The sequence below is a fragment of the Chinchilla lanigera genome, unplaced genomic scaffold, assembly GCF_000276665.1.
Source record: "Chinchilla lanigera isolate Chin_1 unplaced genomic scaffold, ChiLan1.0 scaffold00001, whole genome shotgun sequence".
NCBI lineage: Eukaryota > Metazoa > Chordata > Mammalia > Rodentia > Chinchillidae > Chinchilla > Chinchilla lanigera.
The window spans coordinates 59,817,371-59,841,065 of NW_004955402.1; the positions used below are offsets into that span (position 1 = coordinate 59,817,371).

Sequence of the window (23,695 nt, forward strand, 5' to 3'; positions counted from 1 at the left end):
ATCTCATACCAGTCAGGATGGAAGAAAAGGAGCCCTTACACACTGTTGTTGGAATACAAATTAGCCACTAGGGAAAAACAGTGTAGAGATTCCTCAAAAAACTAAAACTACAACTACCATATGATCCAGTGATACCACTCCACAGTACATCCCCAAGGAATTAAATTAATCTTACTATAGAGATACCTTCATACCCAGGTTTACTGCAGCACCATTCACAATCATCAAGAATGGAACTAACCTAGGTGCCCATCAACAGGGTAATGGAAAAAAGACAATCGGTACATACACACAAGGGAGTATTATTCACTCATAAAGAAGAACAAAATCATGTCATTTACAGGAAAATGGAAGGAACTGGAGTGGAGAGCACCATATGAAGCAAACTGAGCAAGACTCAGAAAGACAAGAGTCACATTTTCTCTTGCACATGGAATGGGGTGGAGGTGGGGTGAAAGTAAAAAGACTTATTAAATAAGAGGAAGGGGACTGGGGGCAAGGGAGGAGAAGAGGGGAGATGGACTTGATCAAACTGTATTATGTGCATGTATGGAAATGCCACCAGGTAGCATTGGGAGGCTGAGGCAGGAGGATGGACTGGGCTATAGTGGACTGGACAGACTATAGTGAGTTCAAGGCCAGCCTGAACTGGATCCACAGTGAGATACTGTCTCAAAACACAAACCAAAAAAAAGGGTAAGAAAAAGAAAGCAAAAGGCACAGTGTAACACAATATTCTGCACATCTATTACACTAAACAAATTAAGAAGAAAGCTGGGCATGACTGAACACAAATCCCAGCACTCTGAGAGGCTGAGGCAGGAGGATTCTGAGTTTGAGCCCTGCCTGAGCAACTTAGTGACTTAAAAACTTGGCAAAACCCTGTCCCCAAAAACATATTTTTAAAAGCTAGGGATGTAGTGCATTGTGAAGGCCAGAAGTTCATCTCCAGTTCTGAAAGTGAGAAAAAAAAAAAAAAAAAAAAAAAGACAAGCGGGGGGCAGCTTTCAAGAAAATTAACATCCAGAAGAGATGATTTCTGAGGATGTCCTAGACAGATGTGGGGAGGCAAACGATCAACAGTGTTCTAGTACACCACAAACAAAGAGGTCGCTCTACCTGAAAGTGCTGCAGGGGGACAAAGGTACAGAGCAGGGAGAATGAAACTTGTGTTACTGTATGTGGTACCAAGTATGAAAAAGAGGTGCACTGAAACATGCTATGTCTCTGACAGAATAACTATCACATAACCAACACAGCCAGATGTCCAAGTACTGCTGCAAAGGTTACAGTATCTCCACAGCTTGGTGATAAAGCACCATGCCAGGATAGCAGGCATCATGGTCCTGACTCTCCAGCTGTGCACCCTGTCCTCTGACAGACCATACTTCCCCAGCACCCAACCAGAAACCCTTCCAGCCAGGGATGTAGCTCAGCGACATAAGCGCCTGCCTGGCAAGCACAAGGTCCTGAATTCGATTCCCGGTACCAAAAAATAAATAAATGTATGTTAAGCTAAAAAGTCAATGCCAGGTGGGTGGCACACGCCTGTAATCCCAGCACTTGGGAAGCTGAGGCAGGGGGACTGTTGTGAGTTCGAGACCAGCCTGGGCTATAAAGCGAGCTCAAGGCCACCCTGAACTGCATAGTGAGACCCTGTCTCAAAACCAGAAACTCTTCCAGGTACATGCCACTGTCCCTTCCTCCAGCTGACCAGTGACTATTAATGGCTTGTATCTAGATGTCCCCACAAAGCTTCATGTGCTCATAGATGGGGTTTTTCAGAGCTGGCTCAATCTAGTGTGTGTACATATGGATTATGACTATGTAATAACTAAATTAAGTCAACTGATTGGATTAACATAGTTCTGTGTATGGATAATGGAAAGACCAACCCTAAGTAAGGGAGGCACCACCCAAAATACATGTAGCCTGTATGGAATAAAAGGGAAAGGGAGGCAGGCTGCTTTCTGCTTCCTGCCCGCCCTGCCATGGACTGTTTCTCCTCTGTGATGCCTCTCTGCTATGCCACTCTGCCTTGGAACCAGACAACTATGGAGTGAAACCTCTACAAACTGTGAGCTAAAATAAACCTTTCCTCCTTTAACTTGTGGGTGTTGAGTATTTCCTCCCAGCAAGAAAAAAGTAACTAAGACAGCAACTTGGGAGGTTCAGGAAGATGTCCAGATGCACATCTCTGCAATACTTCTTTTCCAGAGTCCCTCTTTGTAGGTTTTACCTGTCAGCAGTGAAGGGAAACAATGGGATTCTTTTCATGCTATTCCCAATCACTGCAGGCAGGTAAAATTTACTTCAATCCAGTCTGAGTTGGGGAAGACCAAGGGCACTGCTTTTTCAGGACAAAAGAGGAAAGAACATTTAACCACTGGTAAGAAGCCAAAAGTCATACCAGCATCAGCCACACAGCAGAATGGAACATACTAAGTCCAACAGGGCAGGGAAAACAGACATAACCACAGCCATGCATTCTGCCACTCATGAGAAGCCTTTCTCAGAGCTCCAACTCTGCAGCTGACACTACCAACAAGATGAGCTGTGTTTCCAAGATGCCAACAATGTGCAGGCATCAGATAGGAGAGATGGCCAGGATACATGTGTCTGTCTGTGAGTCACAGCCCCCATATTCGGTGGAGGAAACCCTCAGGCTGAAGAACTTAGGAAGACTGCAGCCCGCCTCAGAGGCAAAGGGACAATGAAACCCCAGGCATCTAAATCTAAGCCATACACAGTACACCAACATACTGTCACTTAGCGACAGCACCCCACACGGCACTGGGCCAATGACAATCTCCCTGGGTCCCAGTTTTCTTCTACCAACTGGGAGCATAGGTGTCTTTTAGTTCCCTCCCATCTATAAAATTCTGATTCTGTCTTGGGTTACACAAAGAGACAGAGATAAAATACATATCATGTGTCTGAATCTTCTACAAAAACCAAAATGGCTGCATGATGTTTGTTTTCCAGTACTAAGTATGTGTACTCTGTATGTCTCTCAGTGATATAAAGAAACTCCCAAAGTATACTCTCTAGAGTGCAGTGCCTGTCACAGTGTAATATATTCTGAGAAGCCTGGAAACACAGTCTTCTCTTCAAGCAAATAGCAGCATACATGCCAGGCACGGACTATCAGTGTTTAATGAATCAGAATACTGTAAAACATGCTGCAATACGCAACTCACATCATGATTCTAAAATAGATGAACACTGGCCACTGGGTGGAGCTGACTGCGGTGGGCTCCAGCTACTCGTGTGCTCACTAACCCAGCCGTCACTCTGTAGCTGACTGCCAGGGATGCCTGGATATTTTCCTTTAAAAACATGGCTCCATTTTTAAACTAAGAACTGAATATGAGGTTTTCAACTCATACTTTATTTCAAAATAAATAAAATCCTCAGAGTTCAGCATATTGCAAAGCCCTCAGGAGCATCTCTGCCCCCACCTGCCCAGCCAGTCTGCACATTTCATAATTCCTCTCAGTACCCAAGATCTGCCCATCTCGTTTCATCTGCCCCAAGTTCCTGCATCACCAGATCCCACTGCGGTTTTATCCTGTGCTTATTTCACTCTCAGGAGACTACCCGAAGGAGTGACAATTCCTCATGGGGACACCCGACACCTCGTCAATGGCGTCATGCCATCTCCTGACAGCTTGGAGGCATCATCAAGGCGAGCCTCAGGCTGCAGCAAGCCAAAGGCGTGGAGTGATACGACAGGGCACAGCCTTATGCCTTCTACCTTCAGGAGCTCTGTAGGCAGGTGTTCCACAGATGCACCACACCTGTATACTCTCAGAATCACTGCCTGCCGTAGCAGGGGACCATCAAAGACTGTCTCTTCCATGGGGTGTTCTAGGCAGGTGCATTCCTCCCCAGTTAAAATGACAAGTTATTCTTTGCTGTCCATACCTCAAACTCCCCCGGGTCTCACATTGCTCATTTTCTCCCTGCCTACGCCCATACCCCTTCTTCCCTGAATCCTCAGCCTCTTTGTGGGGTCAGTGTTAAGACAGATTCTCCTCTCACTCCTGACTCAGTTCCACAAAAGCCTGGCCTGCAGGTGTCTGGCCAGGACAGCACTGTGGAGACCGGTCTCAAATGCCTGGCTCAGGCACTCAGCACACTTTGCAGATTGGCCAACAGGACACGAGAAGATTGCGTCCCCCACAAGTCACATCTGCTGGACACTGAAGGAAACTGAGTGAGTAAATGCAGGGCGCTCCCTAGGCCCAGCAGGCCCGGAATGAGCAAACATCCCTGCCTGCCCAACCCCAGCATGCCACATTCTTACTTTTGTCCACTCGAGTCACCTCCAATCCTGTCTCAATGGGCAGACACAGGAAAACATTCTGTTCTTAAGCTGTCCTAATTGCTGTCCCCGGTCCATTAAAAAGAAGAAGGATGGCTGTGTAACCTTTTCACTGGCCATTTGGTCCTGCTCTGGCCAGGAAGGAGTTCACAGTCCACACCACGGCCAGTCTCAAAGCATGTACGTGGCTCACGTCCTCTGGTCAAAAGACCAAGTGCAGCAGGTGAAGGCACAAGGAGCAGAGCCCCTCACCACAGGAAGGCTGGCCACACAAAAACAGGGTGCTCTGAACACAGTAAATGTGACCGCTTGCTGAGATTAGCTTTCCTCCCCTTCACCATATTTTCCTCTTCTGAAGATGCCTTAATTCTTCGAATTGCACACACCAGGAGGGCACCAGCCAGTGCCGTTTTTAACCTCTCAGGTTGAACCATCTCAGCTGCCATGTTTCTCAGTCAGAAAGAGCTAAACACTTGGAATTCCTAAAATGTCTAAAGCTCAGAGGTTTCCTAAGAAGTAAGTTCCAAAATACCCACAAACACAGGCAGCAGACAAGCTCCATGGAATATGAACCTGACCTGGCAGATGCTGGCATGATCAGAAATCGAGGAAAACTGGGGTTACCACATTAGTTCTGACTTAAACAATACACAAACAGCAGTTAACAGCCACCTAGCTGTCTTGCATGAAAGGCATGTTCTAACACCTGCAAGTCCTGCAGCAACCCAGTCTCAGCTGCCTGCCAGGGTGCCTCGAACGCCACAGGTCCCCAGCTGAAGCGAATCCCTCCAAGATGCTCATGATCTCTCCATGTCCTGCTGTTACTCGTAAGTCATCTAAACGCCCTTAGGGGTGGGGATATAGCTCAGTAACGCAGCGCCTGCCTGGCAAACGTGAGGTCCTGCATTCAATTCCCAGGACCAAAAAAAAGAAATGCTCTTGAAGCAGAATTCCCTCCTGGCCTGTACACTTGAGGTTCACATACTTACTTGTGAAACAATATGCAATCTTCCTAAGTGGTGGCCTCTGAGCTCCCTGATTCCACTTTGTATGAGGACATTTTTAAATAAATGTTAATTATATGCCCTTGTGCCTCTCCTCCCCCCATCAAAAATATAAATAGCTGTGATCTTCCAAAGAGGAGTTGCTATAGTGCCACACCACTGTCCCAGTTGAGGATTTAAACCCAGCTCAGGAACATGCTTTCAGTGACTGAATTCTCCTCACAGCTGTGCTCCCCCGCATTTTAAGTCAGGAATGCTGGCTGCCTAGCCCAGTCCTATGGGGAAACAAAGCAGTGGAACCACGAGAACTTCCAAAGGTACAGATCCAGGAGGAGCCACAATTATTCCTGGATGTCAATTTCTTTCAGGTAAAATTACGGGATGAGCACACAGATGCGAACTCTAATTTCAACTGTGCTACTGCAGGCTGCTGACTCTCCCGAGAGCCTACTCCTCCCTTTCACTTTCCACAGCCCCGCGCCACACTAGCGAATGTACCCAGTCACTCCATCAACACTCTCTGAGCATTAACCAGTGTTTAAATATCTAGGTAAGCTTCTCAGTGACAGCAAGGCAGGCATTTTCCAAAGCCCTGTACACGTTTTAGAGGAAAAAAAGGGGCACACTGTAGATCAAAATATAGCATTCAAAATACCTGGTTTCTTTTCAAAAGCAGCTATTCCAAGGCCTTGGCCAGGCCCTACAAATCAGGGTGCTTTAAGAGTAAGCAAATGTGACACTGTCTCTCTCCTGGAGGAATATCCGTGCCTAGATAGCTTAATGCTGGCCTAGACACTGTGTCTGCTGGGATTGAGAGGTCTGTATTGTCAGGCGGGAAGACACCGGGCTCTGGGATTATAAAAGTGACTTCTGCAGACCCAAAGGCTCTGTAACACTTTATGCTGCCATCACGCTACAGTTTTTCCTCAGTGAGCTACCACATCCTATCTTTAACACCAACTTTTATACTTAAATGCAATACGTATCTTAATAGAGTCATGTGAGATATACCTAAAATTCTCAGAAACTAAGCTATAGAGAGAGAAAATACATACAATGCCTATAAGAAGTACACAAAATTAATGAAACTGAAAAGAAAAAATAGAGTAAATTCTACTGTGTGATGAAAATAACTTGATCCTCCCAGCTTCTTGACTTTAACCATGCTCCCGGGTTAGCTCACCATGAATCATCTGACTGCCATCACAATGAATGAGGACCACGCTCAACAGCTTTTCTAAATACTAGAACTGCTTCTCTTCCAAGTGGGAAAAAAGAAGCTACAGTGCTAGCTTAATATTTTACCCAGTGTTCACTCCACAGAGGAGTCATAGCGTTGTCAGAACACAACCAGTAAAAGCCACAGCTATGCAAAAGGAAAACCAAGAGTTAAACTTCAAAAGGGCCAACCGGGGGTCGCAATTGGGCCGCTGGGTTCCACAGAACAAGCTGCTGTACGAGTCCAGGAGAGTTCCCGGACAACCCTGCACTTCAGAGGCACCACATCTTCTTGCCCTCGCCCAGGATCAGTGACTGGGAAAGCAGGAGCAGAACCGAACCGAGCAGAACCTGTTGCGGCTGGGGACACACACATGCAAGTATGCAGACTGAGCGCGGGGCTCACTAAGGCCTAGACAAGTTACTGCTCCCCACTTCCTCTCACCCTTGTGTGTGTGGATACAGCAGGCGTCCAATGCAGCACACTGCATAAACCTGTAATAATGAGACTCTGCTTAATCCCTAATGAGGGAAAGTGGCATCGATCTGTGCTTTGTTTGAAAGAAATGCCCAGGGGTCCTCTTTCTCATTACAGAAAACAAACAGCTCTGCCCACTGGACTCTTATTCCTATCACTCAACTTTCAGCTGAAAGCAACACTCTCACTAACAGACTTGCAAAGAGAAGAGAAAAAACACCCTCGGCTTCACAGAAAGTTAGAGTTCCATCAAAGAACTTCACCTTTCACTCTCAATTACCCACGGCAAAAATAATAGGGAATATGAAAATGTTTAAAATTTGTAAAAAGTATGATAACAAAGTTAGCCAAGCATCTTGAAATATTTACATGGCTGCTACCTGGAAAGTATTCCATTCCAATTAACCGTCCCTAAACCCACAGGGTTACTTGAATCCAAGGAGATTAGTTATAACTGCACACTAATTCGAAGTTATTCTTCTGTGCTGTCTGGTGTTCAGAGAGAAGAGCAAAGGAAAGTGTGTACGTGTGTGTGTGTGTGTGTGTGTGTGTGTGTGTTGTGTGTACACGCCTATGTGCATGTCTGTGGTGTATGCACCGGATGTTTACAACTGTTTAAGGGTACATAGCTGTCGTATGGTGAGAACTGCACCTGGGGTGTCAAAGAAAGACAGAAGCACACCTCAGGGGCCCACGACTGTGCACCTTGCTGAGAAATCACTGGTGCCCAGTAGAGGCTGTCAGTTCAGGAAGACAGGGTGGTTCTTTGTGCAAGCACACACAGGTCAGTTATGAAGGAAGGTACAAGTGGAACTGATAGGTGCCTGCATGTGCACCCACAAGCAGACCCCAGGTACACAGTGGGTGCAGGACACCTAGGTAACATAGTTCCTTGGACACAGGGACTGTGGTCAAAGGCTGCCTGAGGGTGAACACCCAGGAACAAGGTTGCCACGACACAAGGCTATTTGGGCATAGCCCAAATCCTTGGGTGCAGGGTCACCTAAGCATGTGACTAGCTGCGTGTAGAGTGACCTAGGTAAGAGGCTACCTGAGCTCAGCTACTTGACCTAGTCCAACGGAGTACAGTTGCTCACCTGGTGCTGGTTCAGGTATGGGCTCCTCCCCGCTGTCATCAGCAGCCTCATCGGCCAGGCCAGAGCCTGGAGAGTCAACAGTGGCGCAGGCTGAACTGGGGCTGCTGGGCTGAGAGGCTGAGTCACCCTCACTGAGTGAGCCACAGCGGGCACGTGCCCTGTCCCCGTTGGAGTCCCTCTCTCGGCGGGCACGGCGATGTACACGGGAGTGCAGCACCATCTGGTGGTAGGTGCGGAAGATCTTGCCACACTCGAAGCACTCTGAGGACTTGCCATGGCCAGCTGAAGCCGCGGCCCGGCGGGTCGGGCGTGCGGCTGGCCGGGGATCAAAGTGGCCAGGAGGCGTGGGGTCCCCTGGCAAGCCTGCCCTCTTTCTTGGGGGGCCCTGTGTGGTCGGTGCATCCTGCTCACGTTTGCGCTTCTCCTGGCTCACCAGGATGTACTCACGTCGGTCCTTGTCAAAGGCCACATCCCCGGCCAGCGCCTCGTCCCACGCCCCATACTTGAGGTACTCAGCCGGTTCGGCCACCTTGCCCCTGGTGGCCAGCTGCCAGGCCTGGTAGCTGTTGACGGGGTCCAGCTCAGCCACCCGCCTTCCAGCCTGCCCACCAGGGGACACGTTACCAGCGACAGATGGTCTCAGGTTCAGGCACTGTAGGAAGAACTGCTTTGTGTCCAGGGGACTTTCAGTGGACGGCTCCTCGGCCAGGGCACGGATCCGGCTGGCTTCGACCTTGCGGTGTATGGCGTTGTGGGCATTCAAGCTGTCCAGGTTTGTAAACAGGTTTCCACACTTGGTGCAGACTTCATAGAGAGACAGGCCTGCGACGATGACCTCCTCCTGGACCACATTGTTGATGGTGGCAATGGGGTCCAGGTCACTTTTAGGCCTGTTCTTGCTGCCTGTCTTTGGGCCATGTGCCTTCATGTGGTTCTTGAGGAACCACGGCTCCTTGAACCTGCGGCCACAGATGTGGCAGCCATGGTCAAAGGAGCCCCGATGCTTCTTCATGTGCGCCTTCAGGAACCAGGTCTGGCTGAAGGCCTGGCCGCACACCTCGCAGGGGAATTCTCCAGGGCTCAGGTCGGGCTTGCCGTTCTCCACGCAGGCCTCGCCACCGTTGGGCACCTGCGCAGTGATGTGATCCCGCTCGATGTGGCTCAGCAGCGACTCCTCTCGCAAGGTCATGTAGCTACACAGCCTGCACTTGAAGGGCTTGTGGGCCTGGTGCACGTGCAGCTCCAGGTCCTTCTTGCGCTGGAACTGGCTCTTGCAGAAGGAGCACTGGGCCGCGGCCTCAGCCTCCTCCACGGCACCAGCCGCCCCTTCTACTTCCTTCCGGCTGCTCCGCAGCAGGATCTTGCTGCTGTCCACCTGTGCCGCCCCATTCAGGATGCGGTTGCAGGCTGACGTGCTTTTCGTGGGGCTGGCGCACCCGTCCAGGCCCTCAGACACGCGCATCTCCGCCAGCTGTGCCTCACCCGTCTCTGGCTCGTGTCCCTGAATCAAAGTCCCTGTGCGATGGCTCCGGATGTGAATCTTGAGGTTGCCCTTCTGGGACGCCCTGTGGTCACAGTAGGGACACTTGTAGGGCTTCTCTCCTGTGTGCTTGCGCATGTGCTGTGACAGCGAGCTCTGGAAGGGGAAGCTCTTGCCACAGATGCAGCAGCTATGGCATGCAGCCTTGTCCCCGTCCACCTCCTGGCTCCTGCTGGCCCTGGGCGGGCTGGGCCCTCTCTTCAGCTCCATCTCAGCCTCTCTGTTGCGATCCATTGGGACGTATGGTGGGCTTAGGGTCACAGCTTTCTCACCAGGCCTGAAAGAACAGCGTCTTATCTCTCCATTCTCAGAGGCGCTTCTGCTGCTCCAAGGTGACACGAGATGTACCTGCGACCAGGAGGTGCATGTTCCCGGTGGGGGACTGGGAGATGGCAATGAGCACCTGGAACACAGACAGAACTCTTTTAAGCAAAGCTTATAACCACCAATACGCACCTGCCATTCTGCAGGCCCCCTGCCTGCCAGGCCTCTCAGGCTGGAGCAGTCAGTGCAGGAGAGTCCAGCACCCAGGCCACAGGACTACCCCCTCACAGTGCTGGCTCAACCCCATGTGGGGTTGCGCTGCAGGATGTGGGCACTATGGCTGTTGCCCCTGAGGACCAAGGCAAAGAACTTTGCTCACCAAATTACACCCGTCCCCTTCCTCAGGACAGCCTTGATAGTCAGGGTTAGCAATCCCCAACACCCCGACCCTGGCCACCCTTAGGCACCTACAGCCTCCCTGCCCACAGACCAGAGAAGACAGTTCCCATTTTTCAGTAGGCCTTCCCCGCTGGAGTTGCTTAACTCTCTGCCAAAAAGCTAGCAGGACCCTGTAGTTTACAGGAAATGTTCCCAGAACAGCCTGGGGCGACCTCACAAGCGTCTCTTTCTCTGTTTCCCTCTTCCTCTCTGCCCACCTTGTATTGCAAAATGAGCCCACCATAAATCCCTGTGAGGACTACACAGGATGTCTTTAGAGGACTTCAAAATATTCTAAAGGGAAAAATACATAAATGTACAAGTGGAAAAAGTGGTAACAACAGTTTAAGGCCCAAACACCATTACCTTAGGGAAATGTGAAAATGCACCGAGCTGCCCACATTCGCTGAGGCCCACAAAGGGCTCCCTCCTGGCTCCCTCTGCTGCCCAGTGACGACTAAGCAACCATCAAAGCTAATTCCCTGCACCCCCACCACCATCAGGAGTACAATCAGCAGATCTCTGTGACTGCTCTTTCTGTTGCTATTGAAAATAAGGGTTCCACCTCCTAAAAAGAACAGGACCCCCACCCCAACCTTCTCCTGCACAGGCACCATAGGTGGATCATGGGGATGTTCACAGCGCATCCCACAGCACCCTATGGGCCTTTAAAAGCCTCCAGCCTCTACTGGCCAGGAGGGTCTCTGATGGCTTCCCCAGCAACAAAGCACACAACACCAGCCTTAGCACACCTGCAGCTCCATACTACCTATTTTACCTTCTCAGAGAAATTCATACCAAATCCAAGTTGGCAAACCAAGGCTTCCTGAAACACATCAACCCATAAATAATTAGCCTCATAGAACTAGTGTATGCCAGCTAGTTACCCAGACCTGAGGAACTGAGAACTGTCCTGCAGCCACACCAGACCACAGGAAATGTTCCCAGGACTACAAGAATGGTGGAGAGTGAGAGGCAGGGCAGTGTGTGCTGGGGCTGGCTGAAGGCACAGGAATTCCGCGCATATGAGTGCAGAGTCCACTCTAGACCCCCGAGAACCCACATGAGTCACGGCTTTGTTGTTGCTGCAAGATGCATTACAAACTTTTTCCAAGGCTGAAACTGGGAACTTGCCAAGAGACTGTGATTTAATTGTTTCAGCACAGAAACGATGCACTGATTAGGGTTTTAAATAGATTTCCAATGCAGCACTCACTCTGTGAGTTCCTCTAGAGAGGGAATGAACAATATTTTGAAGAAGGTAGATGATTTCATCAATTAATTTTTTTAAAAACAGCGGAAAAAGTTTATTAGAGAAAATGTGTCTTCCTTGTCTAACAATGCGTGATGATGGAGATGCAGAGGGAAGACGCAAGACCAAGAGGACAGGAAAATAAGTCACTATCATCACATAACCACGCGTACAGTCCTGAGTCTAAGGCACACATCTGACTACTGCTGCCCCTCAGAGAGCTGCTTTCTTCCTTCCCCGCTTTCTCTATTTTGTTGCCCAGACCAGAGGACTATATTTAAGTGACTCTTACCAGATTCCCTACATTCACTGGATTAGGATGAATTTAACCTCTGGGCAAATGCTCGATTAATAGATCCCTTTGGCCATCGAGGAGCCTATGAATGAACCCAGTGCAGATGCATCTCTCCTGACGCTCAACTTGGTGATGGGTAGAAAGAGCCCCAGTGTGGCAAACCTTGGATCCCAAAGCCAAGGCCCAGGCACACAGCTAGAAAGAAAAGCACCATCAGCAGCCCAAGGCTGGTACAGCATGAATGTAGGCAGACGGTCTCCCTCAGTATCCTCGAGGCCCACACCCAACAGCACGCTCCTCTGAGCTGTCCCAGCACTGCCCAGGAGGGCAGCTCAGACTGAACAAGCTCTTCGTCACAACAAGCCCTTCCTGTGTGCCTACTGAGTACAGAGACAGGTCAGGAGCAAAAGAATCAAAAGATAAGTAAGGAATGGTGCTTAGCACCAAGGCACTCCCAAGTCGGACTAGGAGGCAAAGCTGCAAACATGCAATTATAAAACAACATGCTGCCCCGGCACCTTGAGACAAGGAGAAGTTTCCAAAAGGGTTGGGAGGGAGCAATGAATTTGCAAGGACTGGCAAGGCCTGCCCAGGGAGCTGGGCCTGGGAATCAACTGTGTCCTCCACGTCAGTGGTACCAACGGCACACACCAGGCCTGCCTGGCTTCTCCCTCTTGCCACTATCCTGTGATGACCTATGTTCTGCAGGCCGCCCTCCCCAGTCACTCCTGAATCCACACGCCCTCAAGTCGACCTGTGGTTCCAGAGTGTAAATCAGACCAATCCCCGAGAGACTTCCGGTCCCCACGAGGTGAAGTGCCGAAGCCCCAGCTCAGCCTACAATGGCCTGAGCTGGTGCTGGAGCCTGCAGCCCCAGGCCATGACCCTGCTGCTGTTCCTTCAGAACCCACACCCATCACTACCACCCATCTCAGGTATGGACTTCCTGATCCACCTCAGCCACTGGACAGAAAGATGAATAGACACAGTGGCTGCCCCAAAAATACACTGATAAGAATGACCAGACCACCAGTATCAAAACCCATTTCTGCCATTAACAGATCAGCTGTGAGATACTCAGCAAGTGTCTTAGCCTCTCTGCTTCTCGGTTCATTTCTTCATCTCCAAACTGATACCTATATATTGCAATACTTTTGCTGAAGTTTGAATCAGTGCATGCAAGATACAATTTTAACACTCAGTAAATGATCAACAGATCATAGATTATTAACAATAATAAATAATAGTAAACAAATAAAAATAATAATAAATAAAACAATAAATAAATGAATGAAATGTAAATGCAGTACCCAAAGATAGCTGGTCACTGGCATTTGCAATATTTAGCTGAATAAATTCGAAGAGATGAAAAATAACAGCCGTTTAAAAAACTAAAAACAGCTGAATACTAAGGTATATGCAATTACTGGACCTTGGTGTTATGCTTTACCAGGTTACTTAATAAAAAATACTTTAGCCAACAGCTGTAGTCATCTACAACAGACACGTTCAAATGCATTTCAACAGCAGAAGTCTATAAAAATTAAGCTGTAATACGGACTTGGTGTCAGAGGATTCTTGAGAATTATATTACTTTTGTTAAATGGGTAATATAGGAGAATGTTCCTATTCTCTGGAAATGTGTGCTGAAATATTAAGAGATCATTTATAAGAGAGAAATAGAGGCAAATACATCAAAATACTAACAACTGCTGGGTCTACTGGTTACTGTTTCCATGCTCACAAGTTTTGGAAGTTTCTCCCACCAGTTACCTAGGCCCTTCTCTAAAGGAGAGCAGAGCTGCTCTGCAGCCCCTCTCCCATTGGCCCACCCCTCCTCTCTCCAGCCAAGGAGGCTCCAGGGCACTAGGAATGCACTTTGGGAAATTACCTTTCCTAATTTCTAGTCTTCAAAAGAAAGTCAAAGAAAGAAAAAGTATAGGAATGAAACAAATCTGTTTTAATGGATTTTGTTTTTAAAACTGTTTTCTGGCTTCTGAACGGCCTACCCAGAGACCCTGGGAAAAGCCATGCCACAGACCCAGCCACAACCTCGCGCCCACCAGCCACCGCTCAGGAATTTGAATCTATGCTGGCCCCGTGACTGCCCCTTCCCCTCACTTCTCAGTATTAGAAGACCAGTAACACTGCTAAGGTTTCTCTTCTATACTTCAAACAATAATTTCTGACCAGTTAATTACTGCACTGTTGGGAAAAGAATGTAAATATATTTTCACCTAAGTGTGTCTGTCCCTGCATCAGCAGTAAATCTTACCCTTTCAGTTCTACGAACAAAAAGCTCAATGGATTTGGACTAAATTTTCTGAATCTAGCAAAGCTGTCCCTATCATTAGACTCTTATCTGTAAAAGGAATCAGAGGCCTAAATTTCAAATTTCAAATACCTCTAACTAAAGGTTAGGTGCAATTTCCAAAACAACACAACTCTTGAAGTTTGCTGAAAGCACCCGAAGCCAGATAGGCAGATTCCTCCGGAGGCCTGGAGGAACAAAGGGCCTGCTGGGAAAGTGAAAGTGCCATTTCTAGCTCTGGGCTTGCTCCACCAGGACCTGTCAGGGTGGGAAGCAAAGCTGGAGGCTGTGCTACTTTTCAAGTTACCACCAACTTTCGTGCTTCTTCCAGCTCTGATTCATTAATTAACCCTAACACGACACTAAACAGGCGCTGGCTCCCTTGACAACGTGCGGCTCCACTTGTCGCTGGCTCTCTCCCCTCTGGTGACCTTCCAGAGAGGTGCAGGACGTCCAGGGGGCGCTGATGATAGCCAAGGCTGGAAGAGGTCCTGCTCCGATGTGCACACACTCCGGGGGACAGGACTATGAGGATGGGCTTCAGGGGAATCTAAGGTCCACTAGGGAAGGAGAAATGCCCCCAACAAAAAAATCAGTTGAAAAGGAAAAGTACAACACAGAACATTTAAGATATTTACAGGGCTATCAGCAAAAGAGTATCATGGCCCCAAAGGCAAATCTCAAAATTTAAAAAAAAGGAGCAACTCCCTCTGGGAGCAAATGTGAAGGGCCATTCCTGGAAACAGCCGCTCCCGCTGTGCAAAAAGGTCTGCCCTGCCCTGCCTGCCATGGGCACAGCCCAGAACGACCCACACCCCGAGTGGGAGCCGCCAGGCTGTGCTGCAGGACACTGTGTGAGCTTGTTCTCCTGGAGACAATAAAGCAGCCTCAGGAGTCACACTGTAGTATTATGAGCCATGAATTAAAATACATCATTAACATCCTGGACAAGCTTATCTTACTACAGAGACAAAAAGCCCATTCTGCCAGCAAAGGGAAAATTCCCTAACAACAATGAAGAGTTCCTCTCCCTACAAACCATTCTGTACAAGATTAACAATTGCGGCTTATAGTCCCCAGACCAGGGTCCCGCAGAGCCCCATGAAGTGGTGCATTCACTGCTGGGGAGTGCACAGGCTGAGGACAAGGCCTGGAGGCTGCTGCTGTCCTCTGACCAATCAATAATCCATTATGAACGAGCTGCATTTCCACTCGAATAAGAAGACATGAATAACAGGCAACCAGAATCGCTGCATTCACAAGAAGCCCCACCCCCCACACCAGAACGAGGACACAAACCCCACTATTCCAGGGTGCAGTGAACAGCAGCAAGGGCCACAGCCTGCTCCCCACAAACCTGGCAAGGAAGCAGCTCAGGCGATTTCTGCCGAAAACATCCACTTTAAAGGTAAGCCTCGAGCCTGCTTTGTTCAGAATACAGTGCAGAGGGAACAAAAATGGCAAAACTCTTGCCTTCAACAAAGATTTCCTTTAAATGATTTGTACCCCCAAATAAATCAAAGCAAGCGCCAACATGAAGAAAACTGCCCATATGAAGTGAACCCAAACATAGCCAACTGTCCATAACAAGGCTTCATTACACAAACTCTGTGATCACTTAAGCTACGCTTTCTTCAATATCTGTAACTCATACCACAGCTTTGAAGTCACTGTCTATTTATAGAAAAAATGCATACATGACCTACATGTTATTCTTCTGCAAATAGGTTACCTTTTATGAAGTTGTTTACCATGAACAGTCAAAAACCCCAAATAAATTCCTGGTTCAGGAGAAAAGACTCTATCTTCCAGACATGAGTGCAAAGAGAAAAACATTAACTAATGGAAATACGGCAAAATAGTTTTTAAAAAACATAAAATAGCATTCTGCTGTAAGCAGCCCCTGTGCCCTTGTACTAAAACATAAACATTAGTAGTCAAATCCAATGGGGGGAAGGGTGAAAATACACAATATAATTACTAATTATATTCAGAATAGCCCAAAAATAAATGAAGAAAGATGTGGGGATTTTCTTTTCCCAGTTATTAATAACATATCTTGGAAAATTAAAAGGACTTCTAGAAACTTTAATAAAGCAGAGTCTGTATGAACATAAATGGGGGTAGAGTTTCTGTATGAAAGAGAAGAAGCCTCTAAAAATCGATGCATTCCTATGACTTCTTATTCACTATTTATTTACTATTTCCCAAGTCTTGTATTAAGTAGTTAGCTTACCAGTCTATTTGTCACTAGCAAAGTAAACTTCACAAAACTAAGAAATAGATAGGGCAGCAGGAGCCAGGGCCTGTTCCATAATTTTCTGCAGCTAAAGAAATGCTTTTCTCACTCCCTCACCCACCTCAAAGAGCTGGCAGTATGGATCTGGAGGTAAATCCAGTCTTCCTGGAGCTGTGGCATTGCTGGATAGTTAATGATCTTGTCAACATTTCCATTAAGAGCCTCATTTCCAGAAGCTCAGCACTGCAGCCCCCTCAAACTAGGCAGCTCAGATGAAGCCCTGTGGTCGCCACCACACATTCCATAGACAGATTTCTCGCTCTTCACGATGCCAGCAGGAAAGTACTAGGTTTTTACTTTGACTCTTTTCACATCCTGCACCGTCATTAAAATTAAAGCTGAAACTAATTCAGGAATACTGGAAGCTTGGGGAACACTAGAGAAAACGAAGCCTCATACATTTTTTTAAACAAACAGAAAATCAAATGTTCCTCAGTAAATGGCAGAAAGAATCCAAGTTAGGAGCAACTGAGAGGTATTCACAGAGCTTATTCTCACAAGTGCAGCAATTATTACCAACATACTGTCTAACATAAACATTTTTCCAAATTACAAAACAATCAGGCAGAAATTCACATTTCCTTACTATGAAACACTTCCTAGTCATTATCAGACACACATTTTTGAAATTTCTATGAGTTGAATATAAAATTTATTTTAACTGAAATTTGTTTCTACAAACAAGTATTGTTTTTTATGCCATGTGAACCAATAGCAAAGAACAGTATTCACCCCCACCACAAACAATACCCTATTTTCCAACCTTTACCTACAACCAAGTTACTGTATCTCTCCCTGTATAAGAAAACAGACTGCAAGTAATACCTATACCTACCTAACATCATCCCTTCTCTGCTCTTTGTGAAAAAGCCTACAGGTCTTGGCCACCATCTACTGAAAGAAAGAACTGTGTCCAAGAATACAAAGAGAGATAATCATGTGCAGTAAGCCATAAAACATTCTGTTAAACATTACCTTCCAAAGTAATACTGTTTACACAAATGTCAGACCCCCCAAATCCTTTCATTAAGAGCTCACAGGGGAAAAATAAACACTTCAATAATCAATTTTACTGAAATCTAAATAACCACTCACACATCTGCTTCAAAAAAACCCTGAATTGACTATATTTTGATAGGATACCTCAAGGACAAGTCATATAAGGCATTAAGAGTTTGTTTGTCATTATACAAATACCAAGCAATACTTTTACTTATAAAAGAAAAAATCTTCCCCAAAAGTTTGGAGAGCATATACTCCACTCAGTTTAAGTTTTCCAGATCCATTATTGCCAGTAACTACTGTAACACAACCTAGCTTATCATGAACGAACACCAGACACAGCACCTCTGGAAGCAGCTTGGTATTTCAACCGCTTAAGAAAAGTGATCTATCAGACAACTTTTACAAAGAGCAATTCTTCACAAGAATGTGACATCACCACTCCACAGGACTTACAATGCCTGTGTGAAAATATATTTTTAAATATGCTTAATGATGTACTGCAAGATCTGAGTTTTGAAGAGAAAACAGCACCTACACTTTCCTTGCATAGAAGGAACAGGATAAACAAACAAAATGCCACTTTAAGTCCCGTAAAACATTGTCTAATTCAGCTGTGCAAGTTAAGAAGAGGCCACATGTGAAGTGAAGAAAAGGCTGTGGACACAAAGTGGTGGTAAGCAATCTAGCTGACAGAAGGAAAGGAGTATCTCTGTAAGCCCAACATCTTACTATAGCTTTTGGTAAACGTAAACAGAAACTGTCACAAGGCATACTCTTTACTTTCTAAGCTGGTCTCCCCCCACCCTCTCCCTGGGAGGAAAGCTGCGACCCCCTGAACTGCACAGTGTTACACTTTAATGAGGACACTGTTCTAGGTCAAATGCAGAGACAAACAACAATCACACCAGTTGCTTGCAAACATTCTCCAAGAACCAGAAGACTCTGTCACAAATGGAATGACTACATTGAGATATAGTCCCTTTGTCACAGCACGGGACTTTAAAATTAAGGCCAGAACCATGAGAAGTTGTTGCAATTTAATAACTTGTGCATTCTATGGACACTGTCACAGTCCTCTCCCTTCGCAGGCAGCTCCCCCAACCACACACTCTGGGTCCTGCTTCTCCTATTTGTGCACCACAAATGTCATGAACAGATGTGCACGTGATGCTAGGAGACAGATGGAGACAGAAGGGCACACGCAGGAGGGAGGGGACCTCCTAGAGGGGCCTCCCGTGCCTCTGCTCATGCTCCACACACAGTGACACTGGGAAGGGCACCAGGGGAGCATGCGCTCATTTCCAGATACTCTTCTACTAGATTCAAGGAAATCACTCACATATGAGTGTTGAAGAAAAGCCCCATTACCTCACTGCTGAAAGAGAAGGTTGCTCACAAGCTCACTGCTCACAGGACCACACGAGTCTGTGCCACAGAGAAGGAACACTGCTACACACGTGGGCCACAATGGCCTCTGTGGGAGAGAGCCAGGGCAGCTCATGGCTGCCCAATCAAGCTAACTGGCCCTGACAACCAAAACTAATAGCTCCCAAGTATGTCTCCAATTGCAGTATCCAAGGCAACTACCATACCTGATTCTTACTACGATACCTGGTACCAAGGGGAGAGGCCACATCACCCACCCACATCCACCAGAGACTGAACTGGTGGACAGGTTTCATCTGTAAGGGATGCCACCACACCCAGCCCTTCCTCTGAGCTCACACTCCTGAGCACAGTCCTTGGCAGCTTCAACTGTTCGAGTAGAGCCTTCCCCCTTTCCCTGCCTTTCTAACCCTGGGCACCTACTTAGGGACCTTATTACAAAGCAAATCTCTACCACCCATTAGGAACTGTGGGCAAGAGCAATAAGCAACACTTAAAACTTGGCTTGAAGTGAAAGCCACCAAGTCTCACTTCTCTTTATGCATCAGTAACTGACAACAGGCTGACTTCCACCAAATCAAGCCAAAATGAAAGAAACTTGGTGTCAAGTCATGGACACTGGTGTGTTACAAGTGGGGAAAGGGATGGGCCAGGCCTGGGCAGGCTGTCCCGGCCTACTTCCACTTGAAGAAGAGCCCATCCCTACCTCTGGGCCACCAAGACAGGTACTATAATCTAGATAGCTCCACTCTACTGCAGCTCTCCAGGACCTGCCATCTCTCTGAAACACCATCAGAACCAAGGGTCAGGTTAAAGTAGGCTGCCACACCTGTGTACATATAATGCCATCAAAAGACACAGCCCAGTGAGGTGAGGCAGTACAAGGTTCTGGGTTCTAATCCTAAACACAACAACTGTCGACTCTCCATTCTCTATCCAAGTCCTATTTCAAGTTATTCGTATTAACAAACATTGCAGCGCTGCTTCATTTCCTGTTCTGTGTTTACTCCCACTTTTGTTTTTTCAGAATCACTGTGCTGCACTAAACAGGTCAGAGGGTTCTGGGAGGCCAGGTAAGTCGCACAGGTGCTGCCTGCTTTGTAACAGCGAAGGCTACAAAGGGGAAGCCCAGGTTGCCTCAGCTTCTCTTCTCTCCTGGCCGCAATGAGCTCATAAGGGCTCAGGAGAAGGGTCAGGCAGCACAACAAAGCACAGAAAGAAGGAAAAAAGGCACAGATTCTTAAATATTTACGGGTAAGTATATATGACACAGTGTATGTGGCACAGAAAAAAAATCTGCATATGTTCTTGTGCATAAGAACTTCCTTTCTGGAAACGTCTCAACAAAGAGATGAAAACAACTTGAGCTTTTTCTGAACTGCCTACATTTTAGACCTGCACACTATTTGTCCTCTTAGTAAGGATAGTGTGCCCAAACCACCTCTCAAGTATCTTAAGGAAAATTCCTAATCCAACAAGGTATATCAAATCTAGAACCAAGAGCAAGCCACGCTTTACCCACCACTGCCTGGTGTCCTGTGCACAGGCAGACACTGAGAAAATTGTGTCAGTCTTGGAACTAGCAGGAAAACTCCCTCCACTGCAGGCCTCAGAAAGCTGGCAAATGAACACACTGGAGATCAGTGTCCCTCACCTGCATGTCCCAATAGACCTCACAGCTTCTGGCATGAAGGGAAAGGTACTTGCGTCTGTACTGTTCCTGACACACCTGACCTCGAACGTTGGGTACCTGTTTCTCTCAGAAGACTTCATAATCATTTACTTAGCTGAGTGCTACTATAGCTCTCACTCCTAACATGTCCAAGTGCTTACAGAAAAAATGCCTTAAAAGGAAAAATTTCCAAGAGGGAATACAGTAGGGACCACAGAGGTTTGAATTTTAACAAACTGCTGGTTCTCTCACAGGTGACCTGCTGTTCATGGACAGATACTTAGGAACCCGTCTCTGCGACAGCTATGCACACACCCTGTCCCCTGGGAGAGCCCATATGGCTCCTAGCTACAGTGGATGGAAGGTTGAGGGCCCACAGCCCTCCAAGCAGGAAGCAAACAGGAGAGTGCACACACGCATTTATGAATGTATGTGTGAGCACATGCATGCAGGTGGGTAAGGGTTAGGGATCACATGGGCATGTGCATACGTGTCTGTGTATGTGAATACCTATGTGTGTTCTTTCAACCTAAAAAACACAAAGCACACATGGTCTAGATTCAACATTTCTTCTGCTAGTGGAACCAGTACCAAGGTCCAGACACAGGCTCTGGAGGACACTGGCCAGGACCCCTGACACCCACACAGGCATGGCCTCCCACCCTTCAGGAAGCATCTGGCCTTTGGGCCTGCCACAGTGCAGATGGAAGCTTCACAGTCCCTTCAACATCGCTGTTCCTCTTCATCTAGACATCTCCAAGGACAGCAGTCCTTCCTTCCTGGCTGGGGCCTCTAGCCACTTCCCGGAGAAGCCCATACGCTGGACAGCTCCAGACCTCAGCCCAATGTGAGGGTCCCTGGGCAAGTGAAGCCCTTTTGTGCTCCCTGGGGACACATTCCAGCGCTGAAATAGTCTGTGTGAAATGGCAGCATCTGCAATGCTCTGCAGGCCCAATGTGCAGGTGGCTGCCCCTGCTGAAGGCCTCCTGTGGCGACAGCACAGGAGGCAGAGCTAGAAACCCACAGAGCACACAAGAATTTTTCCTGGAGAGCAACATCTCCTGTTACAACTCAGGGTGATCCAGGGGGCAGGCGCACAAGACAATGGTCAGCCTCCCACAGAACACACTGTTACCGGGCTGCAGGTCTGCAAGAAGGGAAAGACTAAACTAATAATAAAGACATGGCAGGTGGGGGCTGTGACACAGGAGACCTTTTTGGTCTCACCAGTCCCAAACAATCCAGTGATGTTCACATCACTATCTTGTCTTTTTACTCTGTTGATAAAACACTAAGGAATGAGTTCACCAACAGATGGAACTAATATACAGAATGTACCACACTGATTTCCATACAGGGTCACATCGGCTGTTAACATGCCTACCAGATACCGGCAGAGACAAAACTCACCCTGTCCAACAAGGCTGAACTCTGATCATCCTTACTGCTGTCACCAGTAACAGCCAACCAGCCTTGGGCTGCCCTAAGTGGAGGCAATATTTCTGCCTGCACTCATGATCCAGTGTAGTCCAAGCATCTTTCTGAAGTTAAAACTCAATTTAAAGGTAAGAACAATCAAGGTTAAGAATCTGAGCACATCCTTCATGACTGCAAACCCATTCTCTCCCACTCTGCCATCACCATTTCCCTCCTCAGGCTCCCCCAATTCCCAGAATAACCCATTCAGGTGCTACAAGCATGCGCCTAGACCCCCTAATAAACAGATGCACTTTAAATGCAGAGCGTCAGGCATGATCACTTTGGGCATGGTCGAGTGTGCTGGGGGCATGCGCCCCCAAGATTCCAGATCCATGTACCAGAAGCAAAGCAAGAGACCATGGTTCTGACAGGGGGCATACTGGCTGCCAACAAGGGACAAAACCAAAATCTGATGAATTCTGGTTTTTCTCTCCTCTTCTATGGTTTCCACGCTCATGGAAGAGTAGACAAATTTACTCTGCTACAATCTAGGGCCAAAAGTTTCATGATTAGATTAACCTGTGTCCACAGTCCCCATCCTGAGAGATCAGCAAAATAAAGCTACAGTGAAAATACAAGCTACATTCCCCAACCGTAGACCCCACAGTATGCTACTGTCTTGCTTGTCTGCAAAGGATGACTATTCCTGCACTGTTATAAAAATAAGACAGGGGCTTTTCCATGACATACTGCACCAAGCCCTCGTGGCTAACACTCAGCTACTCCTTGACACCTCGCTCATGACAGGAGAGCAACTCTATGACAACTTGTCCATGGAAACATCATCACCATTAATAATGTGCACCATCTTTTTCATGCAAATGAAAACTTCCCCTGGCCACTCCCACCTCTGCCGTTTCTGAACTGCACACTCCAAACAGGAACAAAAAAGCCCCCGGACCAGGGTTTCACATGCCCAGCACCCAGCTGGGCTATATGGTACAGTTTACAGAGCTCCTAGATCACCTTGTATAATATGGCTTTTGAAGGGAACTGGGTGAAGAGGTCACTTATCACTACAACCTCTGCAGTTGTCGGAAATGCAATGGTAGGACAATGAATGTTTTGCAGTATCAAAACCCAAATGCAAAATAAGAAAATATACAGATGTTTAGGGCACTCGTGAATTCAGAAACTGTGAGTACTTATGATCCACATACCAAGAGGTAACACCAGCCTGTCACCCCAAGAGTCAGTGTCTGAAGGGGAATCCAGATCTAACCACTCAGACTCAACAGGTATTTGCTGAGTACCCACTATGGGCCTGGCCAGCTGCAAACACTGGCTCTGCCGACCCGGGCACCACACCAGGGCAGGTCACTGCTCTGCTCCAACAGCCTCACCTAGACAGGAGAGGCTGACTCCCACTCTCCTCCTCTGACTCCAGTCAGATCACATTCCCCAAATCCAGAGGTAAAACACAAATGCTCACGCTTCTTCCCTTTCTCCATCAAACTATCCTTTGGATGAACATTAAATTCAAACTTTTCCTCCTGGCAGGTGACTTTTTAAACTGTTCCTGTCACTAAAGTGTTACTCCAGCCTTCACGGATGAGCCCGTGATAGCTACATGTGTAGGAGTGTGACCTGAACACCAACCCTTTTGCTACATGTCTGTGCTAGAATACAG

General features: G+C 47.4%; 1 protein-coding gene across 2 annotated transcripts in view; it reads right to left on the minus strand.

Annotated features, from left to right (window-relative positions):
• Nucleotides 1-23,695, minus strand: part of Znf516 (zinc finger protein 516) — a 124,306-nt gene that overhangs the window by 66,689 nt on the left and 33,922 nt on the right. For both annotated transcript variants that reach the window (XM_005373087.2, XM_005373088.2), the window contains exon 2: nucleotides 8,125-10,067. In XM_005373087.2, the coding sequence (XP_005373144.1) occupies nucleotides 8,125-9,898 (1,774 nt within the window). In that variant the 5' untranslated portion in view covers nucleotides 9,899-10,067. The remainder of the gene's footprint in view (nucleotides 1-8,124; nucleotides 10,068-23,695) is intronic.